The sequence below is a fragment of the Chinchilla lanigera genome, unplaced genomic scaffold (genome assembly GCF_000276665.1).
Source record: "Chinchilla lanigera isolate Chin_1 unplaced genomic scaffold, ChiLan1.0 scaffold00018, whole genome shotgun sequence".
Taxonomy (NCBI): Eukaryota; Metazoa; Chordata; class Mammalia; order Rodentia; family Chinchillidae; genus Chinchilla; species Chinchilla lanigera.
The window spans coordinates 13,472,126-13,492,632 of record NW_004955419.1 but is presented as its reverse complement, the minus strand read 5'-3'; the positions used below and the strand labels follow the sequence as shown (position 1 = coordinate 13,492,632).

Genomic DNA, 20,507 nt, shown 5'->3' with positions numbered 1-20,507 from the left:
TTCTGACCCTGGGTTGCTTGTGTCTTGGGTCCAACCTCTCCCAGACACAAGTGCTTAGTTTTTCTTCCTTTCTTTTCTAGCTTTACTGAAACAAACCAGATTAATCCCTACACTATTGTGGAATAACACACTGACGTGCTTTACACTGCATAGCCAATTTCATGTGCTGCAGGTAATGCATTACATTTCCAGCCCTACATTTCTACCTCTGAGGACTCCTGCTGGCCCACCTCCCAAGCTTCTCCCCTTCCCACCCTCACCTTGTTACCCTTAGGATGACAACGAATGGTAAGGACATGGAGCCCCAGCAACATGCAGTCTGGTTTTATTTGGACTCAGGTCACTTGGCCTAGCCTGCCCTGGCAGAAACACCGGCCACCCTCTGGCCATCAGTTGGAGAATCGCAGCAGCTCCTCATCCCCTGTGGACATGGAAAGGCTCAGGGAGTGGTCCATGGGTGGGGATGCTCAAGGGTTGGGAGAATGCAGGGAGGAGGGGAGGCCACCCCGAGTGACTTCTCTCCAAAGGGCATTCCACAAAATAGGTACCATTTTCAAAGAGAAAAATCAAGGCACACAAATCTTAAGTGGCTGTTGTTCCCTTGTTGTCACTATTGATAAAGCTGCCATGGCTCGCATACTGACCCTGTGTCCATGGCCCTTTATCCCATTTTATAAAAGAGATGATTGAAGGCACAAATTGCCCCTTGCCCCGTATGGCAAGCCTGAAGGTGGCAGCACCAGAATGGGCACCCAGTTATGCCTAGCTCCTCAGCCTGCCCTGTACACCCTTGACTGGTGCCCGGCTGGCATCTCAGGTGCCCAATTCCAGCTGGGGAGAAGCTCTAGGCTTGGCCCATTTCAGACAGGAAGCTAAGGCCCGGAGGGTGGATGGGCTGCTCACCAGAGAAACAGTCTGGAACTAACCCACCCTCTCCTGGGCTCTCCCTCCTGAAATCTGGCAGCTCCACAGCCCAGCCCATGCCCCGCAGGGCCTCCTACCATCACCAGGAACACCGCAGTACTCCTTGCACTCCTTCTCTGAGTAGAACTTGTTGCCATTGCCTTGGCAGCCCCCGTAGGTGAAGAGGACACACTTCTCCTGGACGGCATCAAATGCCCAGAGCTGGGTTGAGCCTTGGCAGGGGCCACGGACTATGGGGAGATTGCAGGCCGCTGTGGGTGGAGAGAGGCATAGAGCATTGGTGATGCTTATGATGACTGAGCCAGGAGACCCTGATCATCTAGAACATGTGGCCCCTCTTTCACAGATTGGGAAACATCCACAGAAAAGAAGCAGCCAGCCTCAGGTTGCCCATATCCAAGTCCACATCTTCTGACTTTAAGCAACTTGCCCTGGATTTCTACCAGGAGACATGTACTCTTAAGTCTGTTCATAGATGGTCTGTTGGGAGAACAGACCTGTGAGAGTGCAGAGTGCACTGAGGCAGCGACTGTACTCACCCACTGTTCGGCAGGTCTGCAGACACTCCTTCTCTGAGATGAAGTTGTTGCCATTGCCCAGACAGCCGCCATATTGGAAGATCTCACAGGCCATGGAGGTGCCATTGTAGAAGTATCTCTTGTACATTCCCAGGCAGGGACCTGCCGAGTGGCCTAGCTGACAGGAGTCTGGGGAAGGGCAGGAAAGCAGCACTTACTGGGTGCTTACTATGTACCTATTACCAGGCGGGGGACTTAATACCCATCAACCCTTTTAGTTTTCACATCTGCGCTTAGAGGAAGAGTTACCAACTCATTTTGTAGATTAAAAAAAAGCAAACCTGACTCTCAGAGAGGTGAAGTGACTTGGCCAGGGTCACACTGCTAAGATCCAAAGATGTCTATTGGACTCTGTAACCAGTGCTCATTCTACTTTATAACATGCGGACTTACCAGTGACCCACAGACCTACCACATCCTGTGTTGGTTTCATGTACCCAGAGAATCTGTAATAATAGTAGCTAATAATACATTTCCCAGCCCCATGCCAGGCAGCCTGGTCTCTTCACTGAGATGCCACCATAATGCCTTTGTTCCATTGTCCCCTGTCCCTGGAATGCCTTCCACCCTAAAACCCATGCCTGGATAGAGTGTGAATTCCTTTTGGTCCAGGAGGTCTCTTTGCTCTCCTTGCCCCACATCCTCTGAGCTCCTCCAGCCCCTTGCTGAACCTCTCTTGGATTCATCACTTTCTTCCTCGGATGCCTCCCCACTAGACCAGAAGGTCCAAGAAGATGGGAATGGTTTGTCTCTGTGACCCTAGTGGCTGGCACAGGACTGGGGCTGAGCAGGTTTGGTTTTGGCTGAGTGAGTTGGAGAGCAAGGCATTTCTGAATACTGTTAGCAACACAAAGTATCCTCACATTCTTTCCCCACTACTCCTAGAAGAGCTCTGATGGTCAGCCCAACAGGCCATTGTCCCACTGCATAGATGAGAAAACCAAGGCTTGGAGGCCAAACAGTGATGTACACAGGGCAAGAACTCACTTTTCATCACAGAGCTGAGAGTTCATAAGCTCAGGACCGTGCTTTATGCTCCTCTCTCTCCCTACAACCCTGGCACAGTGCAGAGAATTTTCTCTCCCTTTTCCTAGCCTGGTTCTTAACTCTAGCAGTGAGCCAGCAATTTCACAGTGATGAGGCATCCAGGGTGAGCTCTTTTCTGGGGCATGACAGAATGGGGTGAAGAGGCAGGTTCTCAGTACCTTCTTTCTTGATGAAATCAGTTATTGGTTGTCCAGCCCCTGACCCTTCATCTTCTTGGGGCAGCACAGCCCGCCGGGCTCTCTGCAGAGAAGAAACAATAAGCTGCTGTGGAGACCTTGCCACCGCTGCTCCCTGTACTCCTAGAGTATGTGAACAACAGCCACATGCTCTGGAAATCGGGGTACAGTTCAAGCATAGCTACTAAACATGAATGGACTATTTTTACATGAGCATCAACTTGAGTTCCACAACAAAGATCACAGGGTAGATTTCTAATCTGAAATGAAAATGAAAACCATGAAGTATAATAATAACTCCACATCTGACTTCCAGGTGAAATGCCCAAAGGAATATAATAATGGAAAAGAATCTATCCAAGAGTTGGAAACCAGGGAAAAGTAGCATTCCCAGTCTGGAAATGGGAAGGCGCTTTTTACACAGTGGAGTGTGTGACTGATTTGGAGGAGGAGCATCATTAGCTGCTTGTAAAACTCCATTGTGAGAGCATGAAGGGACCCCAAGACTGACCCTAATATTCCTGGCTGTGGGTGGTGGGGCCTGCAGAACGGGGCAGGCTCCAAAGCTGTTAAGGAGGTTTCTAGGTATAGACTCCCCTAAAGCAGAATCTCAGGGCAATTAAAGAAAGCATGAGCAGAGAGACTGCTGGCCACCAGGCAGCTTTGCTGTCCACAGATGAGATCTGGAACTTGAAAAAGGAGAACCACAGTAAGCCTCAGCTTCCCCGTCTGCTTCCTGGGTGCAGCTGAAAGTTGTGAAAATGTTTAGGGGCCTGCAGTTTCTTACAGACTCCTCTCAAGCTAGCAGCTGGAGGCCTTCTTTGATGAGGATGAAGGAGTGGAGAAAAACATGGGATAAGTTAAATAATGCAGCTGCTCAGAAAAAAATTGGATTAAACTTAAGAAATATTCTCACTAGCCACAGAATGACAGTAGGAAACAGAAGAAAACAGGGCATAAATGAAATTAAAAGTAATGCACTTCAATATAACAGGAGCCAGATGTGATAGAAATGAATAGATGAAATTAGAAAGCTATTGAAGATGGAAAAGATAACTGAATTTAACTATACAGTAGAGATAATAAGCAGCAGTCTAGATACTACAAAAAATAAATCCAGCTGATTGAAACTCCAGCAGGAGAGACAAGCACAGTAGAAGTGATAGAAGAAAATATTTTTGAGTTGCTCAATTATAAGGGAAAAGAAAATTAGGAAAAATTATTGAAGAGCTCTTTCTTAGACATTTCCAGGGACAAAACCTGGTGACCCTCAAAGTAAATGACAGGATTTAATGACAAAATCCCAAGAACAGTATCTAAGGGTTATAAGGGAGAAAAGATTATAAGTTAAAAATTCTTCACTCATTTGCGCTATTGACCATGTGATATAACCACAGAAAAACATTCTCAGCTAGGCAAGGATCCAGAAGCCTGCCACTCATGCTGCTTTTCTGAAGAAACTGTGTACAGAAATATTCCCACCAATTGAGAAGGGATTCTAAATGTCAGAAATCAAAGATATGATACCAAAGAAGTTATAGTAATCTATAAGGCCAATAAAATACAGTTAAAATAAATACTTGCTAAAGCAGTTATGCAACTTAATGTAAATATTTTTAAAAATTTTTTTTCAAAGGGTGGGAAGATTTAAATATCAATCTTCAAGAATATCCATAAAAACAGGAATGTGGGAAACTTAAAAAGATAGAAACAGAAAGTAAGAAACAGGAGAAACAGAAATGTGCTATATTTCTGTCTTTAACAAGGGAGTCTTTAGTTACTGCTTCATTCCTGATATTGATAAAGAAATGAAGATAAAGCTGACCTCTGAACCAAGACGCACAATAGAAACTCTCTTCACAAGTTCTTTCCCCCTTACCTAATATTTAGCAAACAATTATTCTAGCAACACACCCCCTGAGTTTCCATCAGTGTCATTCAAAAAAAGGAAAGAGGGCATGATTTAAAGCCAAAGTTTAAAATTAGCACCCAGTGAAAAAAACCGAACATTCTAGAATGGAGTATAATGGTTCTGCAAGGGGCAGTTCTTAGCTCTGTCTCCCAACTTCCAAAGCTGGCATGGTGTCAAACTCTTAATTCTTTCCAACACTTGCAGAGAGAATAGAAACTTCAGGACATCCCATTTCTTTCTTTCCCTGACAGAGGAATAGTGAAATGCTCTCTGGGAATAAAAGAGTGAAAAAGGGGGGTAAAGATTCTGGGTCTATAGGGGTCAGGGATATAGCACAAGTGCCTGCCTGGCAAGCGCAAGGTCCTGAGTTCAAGTATCAAAAAGAAAAGATTCTGGGTCTACACAATGGAACAGATGCACAACACACCAGCCCAGACAGATGCCATGAGCCCTATGTAGAACACGTAGCAGTCCTTTGAAACACAGCAGAGGAAGAATGTTATAAAGTGAGTGTGTTCCTTCCAAAATTCATACATTGGAGTCAACACCCAGTAACTCAGAACATGACCTTCTTTGGAAATAGGGTTGTTACAGATGTAATTAAGAAGAGGTCCTTAGGATGGGCCTTTGTCTAGTATAAGTAGTGCACATGTAAAAAAGGGAACTCTGGACACAGAGGTACACAAAGAGAATGTACTTGAAAAATAAAGGCAGGGGGGTGGAGGTGATGAAGCCACAGGCCAGAGAATGCCAGACATAACACCCAAAGAATGCCACAGATGGCCAGCAAACTTCCGGAAGCTGAGGGAGAAGAGGGCATAGATATTCCCTCAGACCCCTCAGAAGGAGCCAACACTACTAATATCTTGAGCACGGACTTCTGGAAGCCTCCAGAACTGTAAGACAATAAATTTCTATGGCTTAGACCTCCAGTTGGTGGCACCTTGTTGGGGCAGCCCTGGGAAACTACCACAAAGTGTGTGAGGTGGGATTTTCACATAACTTATCCCACTACCCAAACCCACCTCAGAAACGAATAAATAAATAACCTGAACAAAAGCAAGAGCCTGACTGTGGTGGACACTGTCCCAAACTGCCTAGATTTTCCCTCAGCACTGGACTTGCTCTGTCAGCGGCTGGACATGCTGCTGTCACACAGCCTTCAGCTGTCAGCCTGTGTAGTGACAGCCTCAACTAAAGGGACCCACCTCACCAGGATTACACTGCCTCCCACACTGGTCCATATGGGGGTACTATGGTCTGCACCTTTGTGCCAGCTTGAGACAGCTATAAAGGGTCATCCCAGCCACCAAGGTCTTTGTAGGGTTGGCTGGGGCACTGTGACTGTGTCACAACTTAACTTCTGCCTCATCACAACCCACCCTCATCCCTTCGCCTTCATGGATACTGTCCCCAGAATCCTCCACCTATGATACCAGAAGAAAACAGAAGTAAAGAATGGAAGGCAACTCCCCAGTGGCTCCATGCTATGGAGTTATTTGCTTAGAACATGCATTTATGAAAACAGGGTGTGTTATGCTTTAGCTTAGAATGTCCCTCAAAAGGCTCACACACTCAGAGGTTGGCCTTATGGAAGGTGATTGGATCATGGGGGTGCTGTAGTCATCATCGGTGGATTAATGTACTGAAGAGCTAAGTGCATTGCTTGGAGGTGGGGTCTGATCAGAAGAGGTGGGTCCTTGGAGGCGTGACCTGAGGAGGGTGTCTCCTTCCCTGCTTCCTCCCTTCACTCTCCACTTCCTGGCCACCATGAAGTGAGCAGCTTGCCTCCACCAGAACCTTCTACCGTGCCCTTCCTGCCTTCCAGCCAGCGAACCATGGACTGAAAGCACGAGCCTAAATAAGCCCCTCCTCCTTTAATTGTGTCCTAGTGATGAGACAGTAACTAAGACAGGACTCTAAGATGAATTGCCAAAACAACAGAGCAAGATGAAAAGTGAACCCAGGCCTAAACAGGTAAGAATAAAACAATGTAAATTTGGAGCTCGCAAATAAATTAGAACCAGAACTCGCAAGGAACAGAATGCAATGACTTGTCCAGGGGACAGAATGACTGAAAATGACTACAAATGCAAGGTTAATGATAATCCCAACAAATGTGATAAAGAGCTGAAATCAACCGGAGAGAAACAAGGAGTTGTGAAAGACCAAGAAGCTCTAAGTAGAGAGACTGAGTATTCCCCATGAGCAACACGCCATAAAGGGAACAGAAGATGAATTTAATCACACTGTGCAAGGAATTTCCCTGGAATGCATAAGAAATGCATTTGGAGTCTGTATTTGGACATCTATGCAGGAAAAGAGCACACTGTGTTCATATACAGAAACATGAACATTTCTGTGTTTATATAGAAATATGAACACCAAGCATGACCTTGACTTCAATGATAAGTTTTCCCAGGTGTAAGAGTAGAAAAAACAAACTGCCTGCAAGGAGAGGACATAGGTTTCACAGTGGTCCCACCCATTTCACAGCAGTCACCATGTGTGAGAAGATGGAGTGATGCACTGCTCCCAGACACCAGGATACTGCCCCAAATCAAAATGGCGTCTGAGTGTGCAGGAAACAGGCAGTCATTTCCAAGCATTCAGCTGATGAATACAGCACCCCCATGATCCAGTCACCTTCCAAAAGGCCAAACTCTGAGCATGTGAGCCTTTTGGGGGGACATTCTAGAGCTAAACCATAACAAGCTCTGTTTTCATAAATGCATGTTCTAAGCAAATGACTGTATAGCATGGAGCCATTGGGGAATTGCCTTCTGTTCTTTAATTCTGTTTTCTTCCAGTATCACAGGTTGAGTATTCTGGGGACAACACCAAGGAACTGCCTGAAAAACTCTACTTGGCAAAAAGCAACACTGATAAGAATGAATGAATCAGAAATGAAGAATCTGGTTATGGTCATTAGACAAGAAAAACTAACATACAGAACCAGGAGAGCTAGTTCTACAAAACTATAAAACTGTGGACTAGTTGTTCAGTGGTCTAAATGACAGTGGGCATTCATTATAGGGACAAAATGGAACGGGATTGGTGTCAACCTGGAGTATGCAGAAGAAAAGGCCAAGAGGAGATGGAACAAAGTCCAAGCAAGTCACAGAGAGAATAAATATTTTTTAGGTTTATAGATAACAATGTCAGCCTCTTAAATGTCTTTTCTTAATCTTCACTTGCCTCTAAGCCATGTGCTTTTGTAGTAAGGAAATGTTTATTTGAAGTTCAAGAAGTTCACTTTGGTTTGTTTTTAAATTTAAGTAAAATAACAATTAATGTTTTGAAAATAGAAGATAGCATCAGTAACAAAAGTGTGTTTAATAATAGTCTAAGTATAATCCGTCAATGTGTGCTTCCTTTGGTCTGTCCTGTTAAGATTGCTAAAATTATGTGAATAATGGGAGTTTGGGGGTTTTAAAAATGTTTTATTTATCTTGATATTTTCTGCACTGGCTTAATTCTTTACAATGAGCATGTGTTTTATAAGATGAAGAGTATCTTTCTTTAAAAGTATAGGAGTAAATATGTAATATGTTAACAGTGTTGATTCTATGTCAGAATGACATTCTTTTCTCATCTTTTATTTTTCAGTTTTCAGGAATGTGTTTTTAAGTAAACGTACATACTATACACACACATGCATACAAATACACATTGTATGCTCACATGGAAACATGCACAAATGTCTCTGGACATACACAAATCAGCAGAATAAATTAGGATACATAACTTCCAAATAGTAAAAGAAGCAAGAATGAATAAAACTTAGTCAATATGACAAAGGGCAGAAAAAAATTGGAGGAGCAAATGCAGAAGGCTGCTGAGGAAGGAGTTGTCTTAAGAAGTCACTTGTTCTCAGATTTTAAGAGAAATCAATTGATTTTATTTCCATGTACTGAGTACCACTACTCATTATTAAATATTGTCATTTCATATTTGTGTTTTACTTCTTTTAGGCACTTTCAAGCACTATATGAAGAGCTTCACCAACATGCTATTGGATTCTAGCATAAGCCCAGGAGGTAAACATAATTATTCCACTTCACAGATGAGAAAAGTGAGGTCTAGATAGGGCAGCAATCAGCCGTGTGGCAGAGTCAAGATTGAGCGCCAGTGGGTCTGACCTTAGAGCTCATGTCCTACGCAGCCCTCGGTGATCTGCTCCCACCATAGCAGGGCCAGAGCAGGGTCAGAAACGACCATGTGTGTAGAGTACTTGAGACAGGGCTGGTGGGGTTGAGGGGAAGAGATACTCACCGAGGCTGGGGCGGACTGTGGTGTCTGCTCCCCAGGGACACATTCCCCTAGATCAGAGGACAGGATAGTGAACAAGAGGACCAGGCTTGGGGGTAACCTAGACCTAGATTTCTTTTATGATGCTGAGTGCAGTCCGTCTCATGGGTGGCCCTGCCCATTTTGCTTGCTCAAGGCCATCCACTGGAAAAACAGCAGGCTGATAGATGCACCATCATTACCACCTGCCTACCCACCCTTCTCCACCCATATCGCAACATCACCACAAGAACAGCAATAGCTAATATTTATTGAGCACTTCCTAGGCATAGTGTTAGTGTATTTAATGGCTTTATCTCATTGATTCCTCACAGCAGTAGATAAGGGAGCTATTACTGTCCCCATCTTACAGATGGGAGAAAGTGAGGCTCTGAGAGGTTGAGGTTGACTAGCCAGAAGCCACATAAATTAGAACCCAGAAGCTCTGGCTCCCGAGCCCATGCTCCAATCCTGGTACTCTATGGCCTTCTGAGAGGCTCCTATGGATTCTGGATGTGGCCTCATTGAGACAAATGGGCACAAGAGGCTCATGGAGTTGGTTCTAGTCCTAGCTCTGCCAATGGTGTGCTGGGAGGCTTGAGACCAATCCAATGGTTCTCTGGTTTTCTAAAAAGAGGAAGGAGACTATAGTCCCTGTTTGACTGAGGGTTATAGCAAAGACACAATGGCTAGAGTTGGTCTCTCGGGACCATGAAGGAGGAGCAGGGGATAGAAGTCCAAGGTGGGGTAGGGGGTGGCATTTACCTCTGTTGGTCATGGTGAAGATGGAGTTCTCGGGGATTCCCACACCCAGGGCCATCTCCCTGAACTCCTGCAGTAGGCTGTACCTCAGCTGCGGCTCTCGCCCTAGAAATAGGAGATAGAGGAGACACCTGAAGCCATCAGGCACCTGGGCTGGCCAGGCCAAGATGATTTGGCAAGGAGATTTTTGTTTAGGCAAAGTTTGGAAACATCACCCTGTTCAGTACCCTCAGTACACTTGTGGGATGATGAATTCCCAGGCAGGAAGAAGCTCCCTCCTTGGCTCCCAGGCAGGAGCCCCATGTGTGTTCTGAGTCCCCACACAGGCCCCTTTCCATTGTCTCTTTCAAGGGCTAGAGGCTCTGGAATTTATTTTAGAGATTTGATCAAGATTATGTACCTCCTTCCTCCAGGGAGTGCAAACACTTGCTTCTTCTCCTAACTGGAGTTCTGTCAGAAAGAAAAAAAGCAAAACTCCCCACTCTTCCCCACCCTACATCCCCAAATCAGTGGTCCCCTCCCAGTTCCAAGAGGCTCATCTTGGAACTGGCCCTTACCATAGAGCTTGGCAGTAAGGGTGGGTCCATGGTGGCGGCTGAACTTTTTAGTCAGAATAATGGCATACTCGTCATAGTTGGTATGGACCACATAAGACTCCATGGTTATGTTCCATTCTGCACAGAGATGCAAGCAGGATTTGTGGTCAGAAGGTTCTTCTGCCTGAGATTCATCACCTGCTCATTCACACATCGTGTCGTCAGCCACCCATCCATCTATCCACCGGTACCCTCTGTATGTTTGTCAGTTCACCCATCCTCGGTCTCTCTCTGTCCACTATAAACTCTCTATCCACTATAAACATAGTCTCTCTCTACCCACTATAAACATCATGAATTCACCCACCGTCACTTCATCAGTGCTGTCTAAATCCTCCCTCCCTCCCTTCCTTCCTTTCTCTCTTCCCTCTTTTCTTTCTTCTTTCCTGTGTCACTTGATCAATTTGCCTATGAGATACCTCGTTTATCTACCATCCACACAAGTCCCTGGCTAACACACATTAGAGTTGCAAACGTTCACAGATGTGCTGTGTAAGACTCACCTTGTCGGCTTACGAATGAATGCAACTTACTCCTAGAGCAGGAGGACTTACTATATGTATCTTCACTGCTTGCTCATTCACACATATATTTTCCACCCATCCATCCATCTGTCCATCTGCCCAAACATTCACATAGTCAGCTCTAACATAATCCCTTGACAAGAGCATATTCAGGGATTAAATGCATGCCCAAGTCTCTGTCATGGGCACCAGGCACAGCAAGACCTGAAGACTGATGGAACCTTGACGTTGTCCTTGGCCTTCAGCACAGCACCCTGCTCCAGATGAGTATAGCAGAGGAAAGAGACACAGATTGGGAGAGAGAGGAAGAAACAGAAGGAGGGGGAGGCATCTTTTTTTTTTTTTTTGGTCTTTTTTGAGACAGGGTCTCGCTATGCAGTTCAGGCTGGCCTTGAGCTCACTTTGTAGCCCAGGCTGCCCTCGAACTAGCAACAATCCTCCTGCCTCAGCCTCCCGAGTGCTGGGATTACAGGCATGCGCCACCACGCCTGGAGTGGGAGGCATCTAGAGAAAGGCAGCTGACATCTCAGCTAAGAGGGACAGACAGCACGTGAACCGACGAGAAAAGTGGATTTGAGCTCAGGGGAGGAGCACGGAGCTCCTTCCTCACATACTGGGTTTGCGGTAGAGGAACTTCCCGGCCGTGTCTGTTTTCTCGTAAATCCCTGAGATCTCCTCGCATACTCCTCTCCTGGAATGAACGAACCAGACAGAAGGTAACTTGTAGTAGCAACCATGGTCCTGACACCCAACACCATTGAGGGACTCTGATTTTTCTTAATTCTTTTAGATTTGGAAATAACATTTCTAAACATCCTGTTTAACCCTGACACTAGCCTGGGAGGCCCCCATTTTACATAAGAGGGAATTGAGCCGGAGGAGGTTGCAAAGCAGACAGTGTTGGGGATGCAGCGCTGACAGTGTAGGAAGGATGAGGAAAGGGCGCCTTCCAGGGCAGGGGAGGGGGCGCCTGGTGCTCAGAGGCCACATCTGTCCCTCCAGACGAGGAGGCTGTGGGGTCCTGCTCCGGCTTGCTGCCCCTACTCACCGCCAGTGGGTCTTGGTCGTGCTGATCTGTGCCTCCGTGGTGCCCCGGCCCAGCACCATCGTGCTCACGCTCAGCTTGTCTTTGATCCTCTTCAGCCATGGGCATGTGGAGCCTATAGCCAGGTTGAACCACTTCCCGTAGATCTAGGAGGCAACCATCAGCGCTAGGTCTGGATAGGCCTTGGACCCTGAAGACGACTTTGTTGACACCCCCTGACCGCTCCTCTCAGTGATCAGGCTTTTGCGGTTGGGTGATGGTTGTTTGTTTTGTTCTGTTTTTTACCGCAATGAGGACTGAACCCAGGGGTGCTCTAGCACTGGATCACATCCCCAGCCACTTACTTATTATCAGTTTGAGACAGGGTTTCACTAAGTGGCCCAGACTAGTTTTGTACTTGTGCTCTTTCTGCCTCAGCCTCCAGAATAGCAGGGATTACCGGTATGTACCAGCATGAGCGCCCGATGATGCCTACAGTGAATGGTGGGGCTGCGGGTAACGGCGAGCTCAGGAAGCTGCTGTGAGCCAGAGTTCCGCCTGCCCTGCAGATGGCTGTGTCCCTCCGAGATGGGGTGAGGAGGGCAAACCCCATGCTCTGAGGGACAACCACTGCTTCCAAGAGCTCCAGCCCTGCTGTTCTCTCCCACAGTGACAAGGCGCTCCCCTCAGCGGTGGAAGGAGGGATCTTGGCAGTACCCTGCACCCTGCGGGGCCACATAGGACCTTGCTGTGGCCTCCTCTCCTCACAGCTGGAGGAGACCCACATCACCCAGAACAAGCCAGAGAGCCTCAGGCCCTTTAGCATCCCAGACCCCAAGAAGGGAGGCCTGCTTCCCATGGCCCCACTGCTCGCACCTCTCCCTCGTCCCTAAAGCAAAGCACATCTACTGTTGCCACCTTGGAAAGGGTCCAATAGTCTCTCACACAGAGCAGGTGGCAGGGCTGCAGGCAGCAAGGTCCTGCTCAAGGTGGCTGTGTCATTCAGGGCAGAGGTGGGACTTCAGGCAGCTTGAGGATCATACATGCACACACTCGTGTGTGTGTGTGTGTGTGTGTGTGTGTGTGTGTGTGTGGGCACACAGTGCTGGGTCCAAGCCCAGGCCAGGACTCTCCCTTGACCCATGGCTTTTGATCCCAATGGCCTTTGATCAGCCCTGTCTTGCTTCTCCTCTTCCCATGATCCCTCATGCCCAGGCAAAGATCATGGGCACAAGACTGCCCAGTGCCACCTGGGTTTCTGTCCACGTGAGGCTGGGGGACCAGGATGCGCTAACATAAGGATGCTGTAGGTAGGGCCAAATCACTAAAGGATGAAGTCTGGGAGCAGGTGGTCCTCAAGGTTCGCTAAACTCAAGGCCTCGAGGGGCTCCTGGGGTGGTGGCAGAGGGGACAAAGCCTTCTCTGCAGTGAGTTCTCATCGGAGGATGGATTTCCCAGGAGCCCCTGAGCAGGGGCAGAATGTGAGGGTGCTGGCTCAGAGCATCAGGGGAGAGGGTCCCACAGGGTGAGTGGCAAGCAGAATGGCAGCTTCAGAGAGCCCCGGAACCCAGAGCGGCAGGGGCCCTTCGGGCTGTGCTGTGCATTCCAGATGGGCACTGAGACAGGAGCCAGGCCTGGGCACTTGGACACTGCAGTCCCACAGCCACCCACAGGAAAGCCAGCTTACCCGGGACTCGTCAAAGTTCTCCTGCACTTGGATGTCATCTGGCGGCATCGGCACAGAATTCGCACTCACAGCCAGGCATCCGGTCAGCAGCAGGAGCAGGGCCCTAACACCCCACATGGCTCCCAGCTCTTCTGTCTTGGGTGTCTCTCCACTTGGACTGGGGACAGAGGAGCCACCACCTCCCTGGCAGGGACGACTGTGAACTGAGGCTAGGAACAGGGCCCGAGGCTTATAGGTGACCTCGGTGTTTGCTCTCCACAGCCAGGACCAATCAGGGCTGCGAGGCTGCTTTGATCCACCTTGTAGCCTGATGGGGTCAAATCCTGAGGTCAGAGGCCAGGGTGTCTCACTCCAAAGAGCCGAGCCCCCAGGAAAGGTCCCTGCGGATGCCCACCTGGCACAGCGGCCACTGGAGGCAGCACGTGCTTTCCTGCTGTGTCCCTCCACCTGAGCTCCAGCAGTTCTAGCCTGATTTGCTCTGTTTCTCACATGAGGAAACTGAGGCTGGAAGACAGGAAGTGACTTACCAGCCACCACGGGGAGGTCAGTGGCAGAGCCAAGCTAGAGCCCAGGCATCCTGCCCCCGGCCTGCTTTCTCTGACCCCTGGCTTCCTGGTGCCTTTGCAGATCACAGTAGAGATGATGATGATGATGACGATGACAACCATGACAATGGTGGTGGTGCTGATATAACAGAACTTATTCCCTGGGCACCTGCAATCTGCTGATTTTGTCCCCAGCATTTGCACAGGTCACAGGGTTGCATTTAACTCTGAATCTCCTCCGGAAGTGGGTGCTACCTTCCCCTTGACAGACACTAGACTCCAAGAAGTGGCATGCCTGGCCAGGGGTCCGCAGCAGGGACGTGATGTGGGGTTGCCGGGAAAGGGAGTCTCTGTCAGTGGCTGAGCGCAGGGACTCTGGACTGAGCAGCTGTCTGTGGGACTCCTGCTACTGTGTGACTCTGGGCAGGTCACTCTATGTCTCAGTGCCTCAATTTCTGCATCTGTAGAATGGAGACCACCATCCTATTTCCCGCACTGGGGTAAGGCTGGGGGCTTCGGCACCGGTGACGCACTAGCAGGTTCCTGCCCCCGCCCCCCAGGGTCTGTGGTGAGCTGCTTAGCATCCCTTCCAAAGTTCCTGCCCACCCATGCTGCGGGATGCGACCTCATTGGCAGATGTGGATTAGTTAGGATGAGGGCCACAGAATGGTTGTGGGCCCAATGACCTGTGTCTGTATCAGAGAATGGAGAGTGAGGCCCAGAGGGCACACGTGCAGGGGCAGTGGCCATGTGCAGATGAGGCAGAGACAGCGCAGCTGCAGCTACAGGCTGCTGAGGCTGATGGCAACCACCGAAACTGGATCTTGGACTTCCGGCTTCCCTCAATGTGGCAGAGAACATTTTTGGTTGTCTGTGTGTTGTACTGGGGGTTGAACCCAGGCTGTCACACCTGCTGTGCAAGTACTCTGTCACTGAGCTACAGAACACCTCCAGTTTTTCTTAAAACAGGGTCTTCTAAGTCTCTAAGTTGCCCAGGCTGGGCTCACATTTGTGACCCTCCTCCCTAAGGCTCCCAGTGCTAGGATCACAGGCGTACCCCATCACTTCCAGTCACGTCTGTTGTTTTAAGCTGTCTGGTTTGTGGTTCTTTGTTAGAACAGCCCTAGGAAGCAAATATATTAGTCAATAGGTTTAAAATTTTAAATGGGATCTTTGAAAACCCAGATCTGTCTGTCTCCACGGCTTGAACTCTATCCAGTGAGACCATGGTCTCCTGAAGATATTTTCTCCTCCAGAGGTTACAGCTGCTGTTCTCCCTTCCTCTTGGATCCTGGCAAGGAATATTCTATCCACACTGCCACCTTCCTGCCAGAGCTAGAATGTCCTTTTCACAAGGTGGGTCCAAGAACAAGCCCCCTGCTCTGTGAAAATTGGGGGAATCCCTTACGTAGTCAGTGCATGGATAAGTAAGAACTGATCCAGTTGATGCATTCTTGTCCCTGGTGTGTGTCCTGAAAAAGTGTGTCTGTTCCTAAGAGAATGTATTTCCTTTCCTCTGTAACAGACAGTGTGGCCACTGATTACATTTCCTTTTTGCTTTGGCCGCCAGGGAGTTCAAATCCTTGATACACAGTAGATATAGTATCTTGGTTTGGCTTTCTGGAACAGTTATCCCTTGTTCTCACAGACTTTCTCAAGCTTTTATGGTTTGGGTAGTGGTAGCAGCAGAAAGGTGCTATGAAGTAAGAATCGGAAGCCAGAAACCCTGATGTCTCTGTGTTCTGAGTGAGTTAAGAGTGGCTTTCCTGCTCCCTTTCTTAATCTGTAAACTGCAGATAACAATCCTCTTCTGACTGCCCAGAGGTCAAGCAAGATTCTTGTTTGTGGAGGGGCGACCTGAACTGCCCACTGCCTTCCCTGTGTACTGAGACCTTCTCCTGGCCTTCCCCGCGTGGCTGCAGGATCACGGTTGTCAGCCCCATGGCCTGCTGGGAAGCTGAGGCCCGCAGCAGTGAACCAGCCCCCATCCCTGCCATGCTGGCTGGGGCTGAGTATTTGGTGCACAGCCTCCTCCTGCCCAGGGTGGGGATGTTTGTGCTCCCGAGATCATTAACCCAAGCAAACAGAGAGGGAGAAGCTGCCAAGGCCATCTGGACTTTGAGCTGCTGGGTAAAAATTAACCCTGGGCCTGAGGATGCCAGGCCAGCTGCCTTGGGTTGACCCCAGGTCCCTTCCTGGCTGTCTGGGAGGGAGGACCCTGGGGTCCAGGAGTCCACAGCAAGCAGCCAGTGCCTGGCCATTTCAAGTGCGGGGAGGGAGGGCCCTCCCACACTGGAAGCCTCAGAGGCGCCAAAGGCTGTGGGAAACCCTCAGGGCTCAGGGAGGGAACAGATCTTGTTCAAGGTCACTCAGCTTGTACCCCCGTTGGGGGCCAGACAGGGTTTGTCCCCATAACTAATTCATTTCTCACTTATTCTGTCACCAGATGCACATTCTGTGCCTGGTGCTGGGGACAGGACAGGGAGCATGGTGAGCTTCCGGGCGCTGGCTTGAAGTCTGATAAGAGGGGCAGGTAAGTGAGGAGGAGAGGGTGAGGCAGGATGGTCACCGCAGTTCTAGGGGAAGCAGGCAGGACAGGGGTCAGACCGGGAGAGTGGGAGTGAGCCAGACTGCCACACGGAAGGAGGGCTTCGCGCACAGAGGACAGCAATCGCAAAAGTCTTAGAGCGGGGAAATGGGCAGAGAAATGCACTGGTGATGCAAAACTAAATTTAAAAATCCAACCTGGGTGTGGCAACACCGGCACTCTGACTGGGCTGCTCAGGCAGGAGCATCTTGAATTCAAGGCCACCTCGGGCAACTTAGTGAGACTCTATTTAAAAAAAAAAAAAAACAACCCAAAACAGCAGCAACCACAGATCCACAGGTGTGGAGCTTGGGAGACAGAGGAGTTGAAGGTGAGCTGGGAAGGCGGCAGGCTTCCCCCACCTGGAGCACACAGCAGGTGCTACAGGGTTTCCACAAGTGGGCTGCAGGTCACCTCCCGAGGAGGCTCTCCGGAAAGACCAGAGGGCAGGGCACTGGGACGGGTGGCTGGATGGCCGGGACATCTAGGACACTGGGCAAGATGCAGACCCGAGCCTGTGGCCGAGCCTCGGTCTGCTCTTGCAGCACAGCATGGCTGGACGACCTGCCTTTTGGACCTGGAGTTCTTGCCTCAAGCTGTCCCTTCAGGATCACTGGGGCAAAGCCAGAGGTGGACAGCACCCAGGACACAGTGACTAGTGACGTCAGAGGGGACGCTCTCCCCGCCCAGCCATTTCTAGGCTCTGTTTCTCTCCCTTCCCCTCTTGTCCCAAAGGGCAAGGCCACTCAGAGACTCGAGCCCAATCCTCATGACTTGCTGGTGACAGACTTTCCCTTGCTGGCCTCAGCTTCTACTTCCAGACCTCGCCTGTCATGGCGAAAATGAGGACTGAGTGACCGACACCTGTGAAAGGGCTCCACAGTGAGCCCTTGAGGGACGCGTGCTCCCTGTGTGGCTGGAAATGCACTGTAAAGATGCGACCATGCTGTGTCCACCAGAGGACAGCAGAGAGCTTTGACAAAGACAGCATGGTTTGTGCTCAACCTTACTCTGTACAGACAAGGTTGGGGACCTAGAGCAAACACCTCTCAAAGAACCACCTCAAGAGAGAGCCCAGCCTTTCTCGCGCCAAGCCGGCTCACCGCCCCTGGTGAGCACAAACGGTCAGCTTCGACCTTGCCGATCTCCACCCCAGCTGGAGAGCTTAAACTGTGGCTTTTAAAAAATAGGTCTCTGGGGGAATTCCAGAATTGCGTACCGTTGCTGTAGGCCCCCAAGGCCACTGTCACCTGAATTGTCACTATATTAAGTCCTTACATCTGCCACGTCCTCTGTCGAACACTTTGGAAGCATTTCTTCCTGAAACCTCTAGGAAGGGTCTTACTAGGCTGGTGGCCCCAATTTATAGGCAAGGAAACTGAGGCTGAGAGAGCTGGTGATCCAGGTTAGAGGTCCCCAAGGGTCTGGAGAACTCAGCTAGACATCCAGGTCGTTTGAGATTTGCCAGGTTTATAGAATTCACGGGTGGCCTTCCTAAGTCTGGGAGTCAGCACTCCCTCACTCCCCTGAAGATTCCAGAGAATCCCTTCCAACTTCAAGACCATATTTTACAATTCCAGAGAGGTCTAGGCATTTGGAATTCTGGGACATTCCTAATGCTTTGGCGTTTCTAAAAGCTTCTCTCATTCCAGTGCTCTAAGGTACCAGAGATCTTTTCTCACATTTGAAGTTTTTAAGAGCCACTACCTCAGCCCCCACATTCCAGCAATCTGCAGAAGAGCTGTGGCCCTCGGGTTTCCAGAAGCACCCTCAAGAGGCAGTTTCTTAGTAAGGGCTGAACAGAGCTGAAATCTTCACCCAGTTCTGCAGTCCTGTGGCAGCTCCTGGGCTCTGGGACTCTAGGCGGAGGTGCTGATGGACAGGTGGGCAAATGGCTTGTAAGACAGGGCAGCGGAGTCCAATGCTGTGAGTCCTGTGACTCACTCAGGAAAAGAAGGAGGGATTTTGCTGAGCTGGAGCATGGAACTGAGGCTCCAGGGCCATCAGGAACCATCTAAACATGAATGAAACAGCAGCGGCCAGCGCCCCTGGGTGGTCCCCATCCGTACTCCACTGCAGCTCAGAAAAACTCTCACGCCCCATGCCAGCCGCCTCCCCGTCTGAGGCTGTGGACCTCCCAGCAAGCAGGGCCAGAGGCAGCACAACAAGGGTACTGGGGAGTGGGAGGAGCCTGGCTATGAACCTGCAGAGACCCCCAAGTTGATGTGGTATCCAAGAGGAACTGGCAACAGAGACGTGATGGCGTAAACTGGGTGCTCCCCTCTTCCGTGCTCTGTACAAACACTGCTCCAGAGCTCACAGCTGGCTCTCCACGGATGTGTGTTTAACGAGCACAGCTTTTGTTTAAGTCTGCACTGTTGATTCCATCAAATTGTCATGTTCACTCAAAGCTGCTTTTGGCTAAACTCTGCGCAACAGGCAAAGCCAAATGCAAGATGCTTTCTAAATATCAGGGAATTTCACCCCGTGACAGCTCTGGAAAGGAACCTGATCCATGTGTCCATCTGAGCATGACATGTTCAGGCTCAGAGCAGTTAAGTCATTTGCCCGGGGTCACTTATGGATAAGTGATGATGCCAGGCCTGGAATTTGTGTGGTTTCATCTGCAGGCTTAACTGCCCCCTGCCCCACTGAGTCTACCTTTCTGTACCTGGCATCACCCTCTGATCCTGGGCTGTCCCTCCCTGGCCTTCCACAAATACCCTGGTCACTGCTGGGCACCCCTAATCCCCTGCCACAAGTTATGCTTCCCAATACCTGGCCCCTGGGGCTCCACAATTGGCTGGCCTAGCTGCATGATTTGGAGACATCCTCAAGGCTACTTTGCAGAATGCTGGGTGAGACCGCACCAAGTCCTCCCAGGTCTTGCACTGGGAGACACGGAGGGGAAACTGATCCTGATATCATCAGGCTAGGCCCAGTCTGCTTCAGAGATGGGAAGACTCCATGTGTAGCCGGGACCTCCCTACCACAACCTTGGGCTCCCCAACAGTCCCCAGCAGCTCCCAGCTGGCTGACTTGCTCCTTCTCCTCTGACCCCCCAGGCCATGTGACAGCTGGCCTGCCTGGGGACTTTCCCACTCTGGCTCAGGTACTCCTGGAGGAGAGGTTCCATCTGTTCTGGTCTCTTCACTGGTCTCCGCCCCAGCTCACCCATCACTCCACTTCCCATACGTGGCCAGCATGATCTAAATGCAAACCTAAGCTGGTGGCTCCTCAAGAGGCTCCTCTCTGCTCTTGACACAAGTACAAACTCTGGATGGGACCAGCAAGGCCCTGCGATTCCTGGACCGAAAGAGCTGGGAACCTCAGAGGTTTCTGGGCCTTTGCTTCCCAGCTGCCCACCTTCTCCGGGCCAACAGCTGCCTGCCTCCCAGCCATTAGGGCTTCCTTGGGGGCCTCCCTGACCCTTTCACAGTTTCTGTTTGGGTGACTCCCACCTTCTGCCTTCCCCATGGAAGCACTTGTAAATATCACGTGTGAACTTGTAAATATCTGTTTGCCCCCACCAGTCTGTTGTTTCCTGGGCAAAGCCACCTTGTTACTTGTTGGTTTTCTCTCCTTATAGCTTGACTTGCAGTCGATGCCAGTGGTGTTGCTGAATAGATGGGTGGATGGGTGGATGGGTGGATGGGTGGATGAATGGACGGATGGATGGGTAGGTGGATGAGTGGATGGGTTGGTGGGTGGATGGGTGGATGGGTGGATGGATGGATGGGTGGGTGGATGGATGGGTGGGTGGATGGATGGGTGGGTGGATGGATGGATGGATGGGTGGGTGGATGGATGGGTGGGTGGGTGGATGGATGGATGGATGGGTGGGTGGATAGATGG

General features: G+C 49.7%; 1 protein-coding gene across 1 annotated transcript; it reads right to left on the bottom strand.

Moving 5' to 3' along the window:
- Window positions 1-303: 303 nt before the first annotated feature.
- On the bottom strand, window positions 304-13,729 carry Ambp (alpha-1-microglobulin/bikunin precursor). The gene is made up of 10 exons (XM_005382656.1): window positions 13,521-13,729; window positions 11,858-12,000; window positions 11,424-11,500; window positions 10,247-10,363; window positions 9,693-9,794; window positions 8,913-8,959; window positions 2,708-2,789; window positions 1,464-1,631; window positions 1,002-1,175; window positions 304-421 (listed from the first exon to the last, which is right to left on the bottom strand). The coding sequence occupies exons 1-10, from the start codon at window positions 13,635-13,637 to the stop codon at window positions 390-392; spliced, it is 1,059 nt and encodes a 352-aa protein (XP_005382713.1). The 5' UTR covers window positions 13,638-13,729; the 3' UTR covers window positions 304-389.
- Between the last annotated feature and the right edge of the window lie 6,778 nt (window positions 13,730-20,507).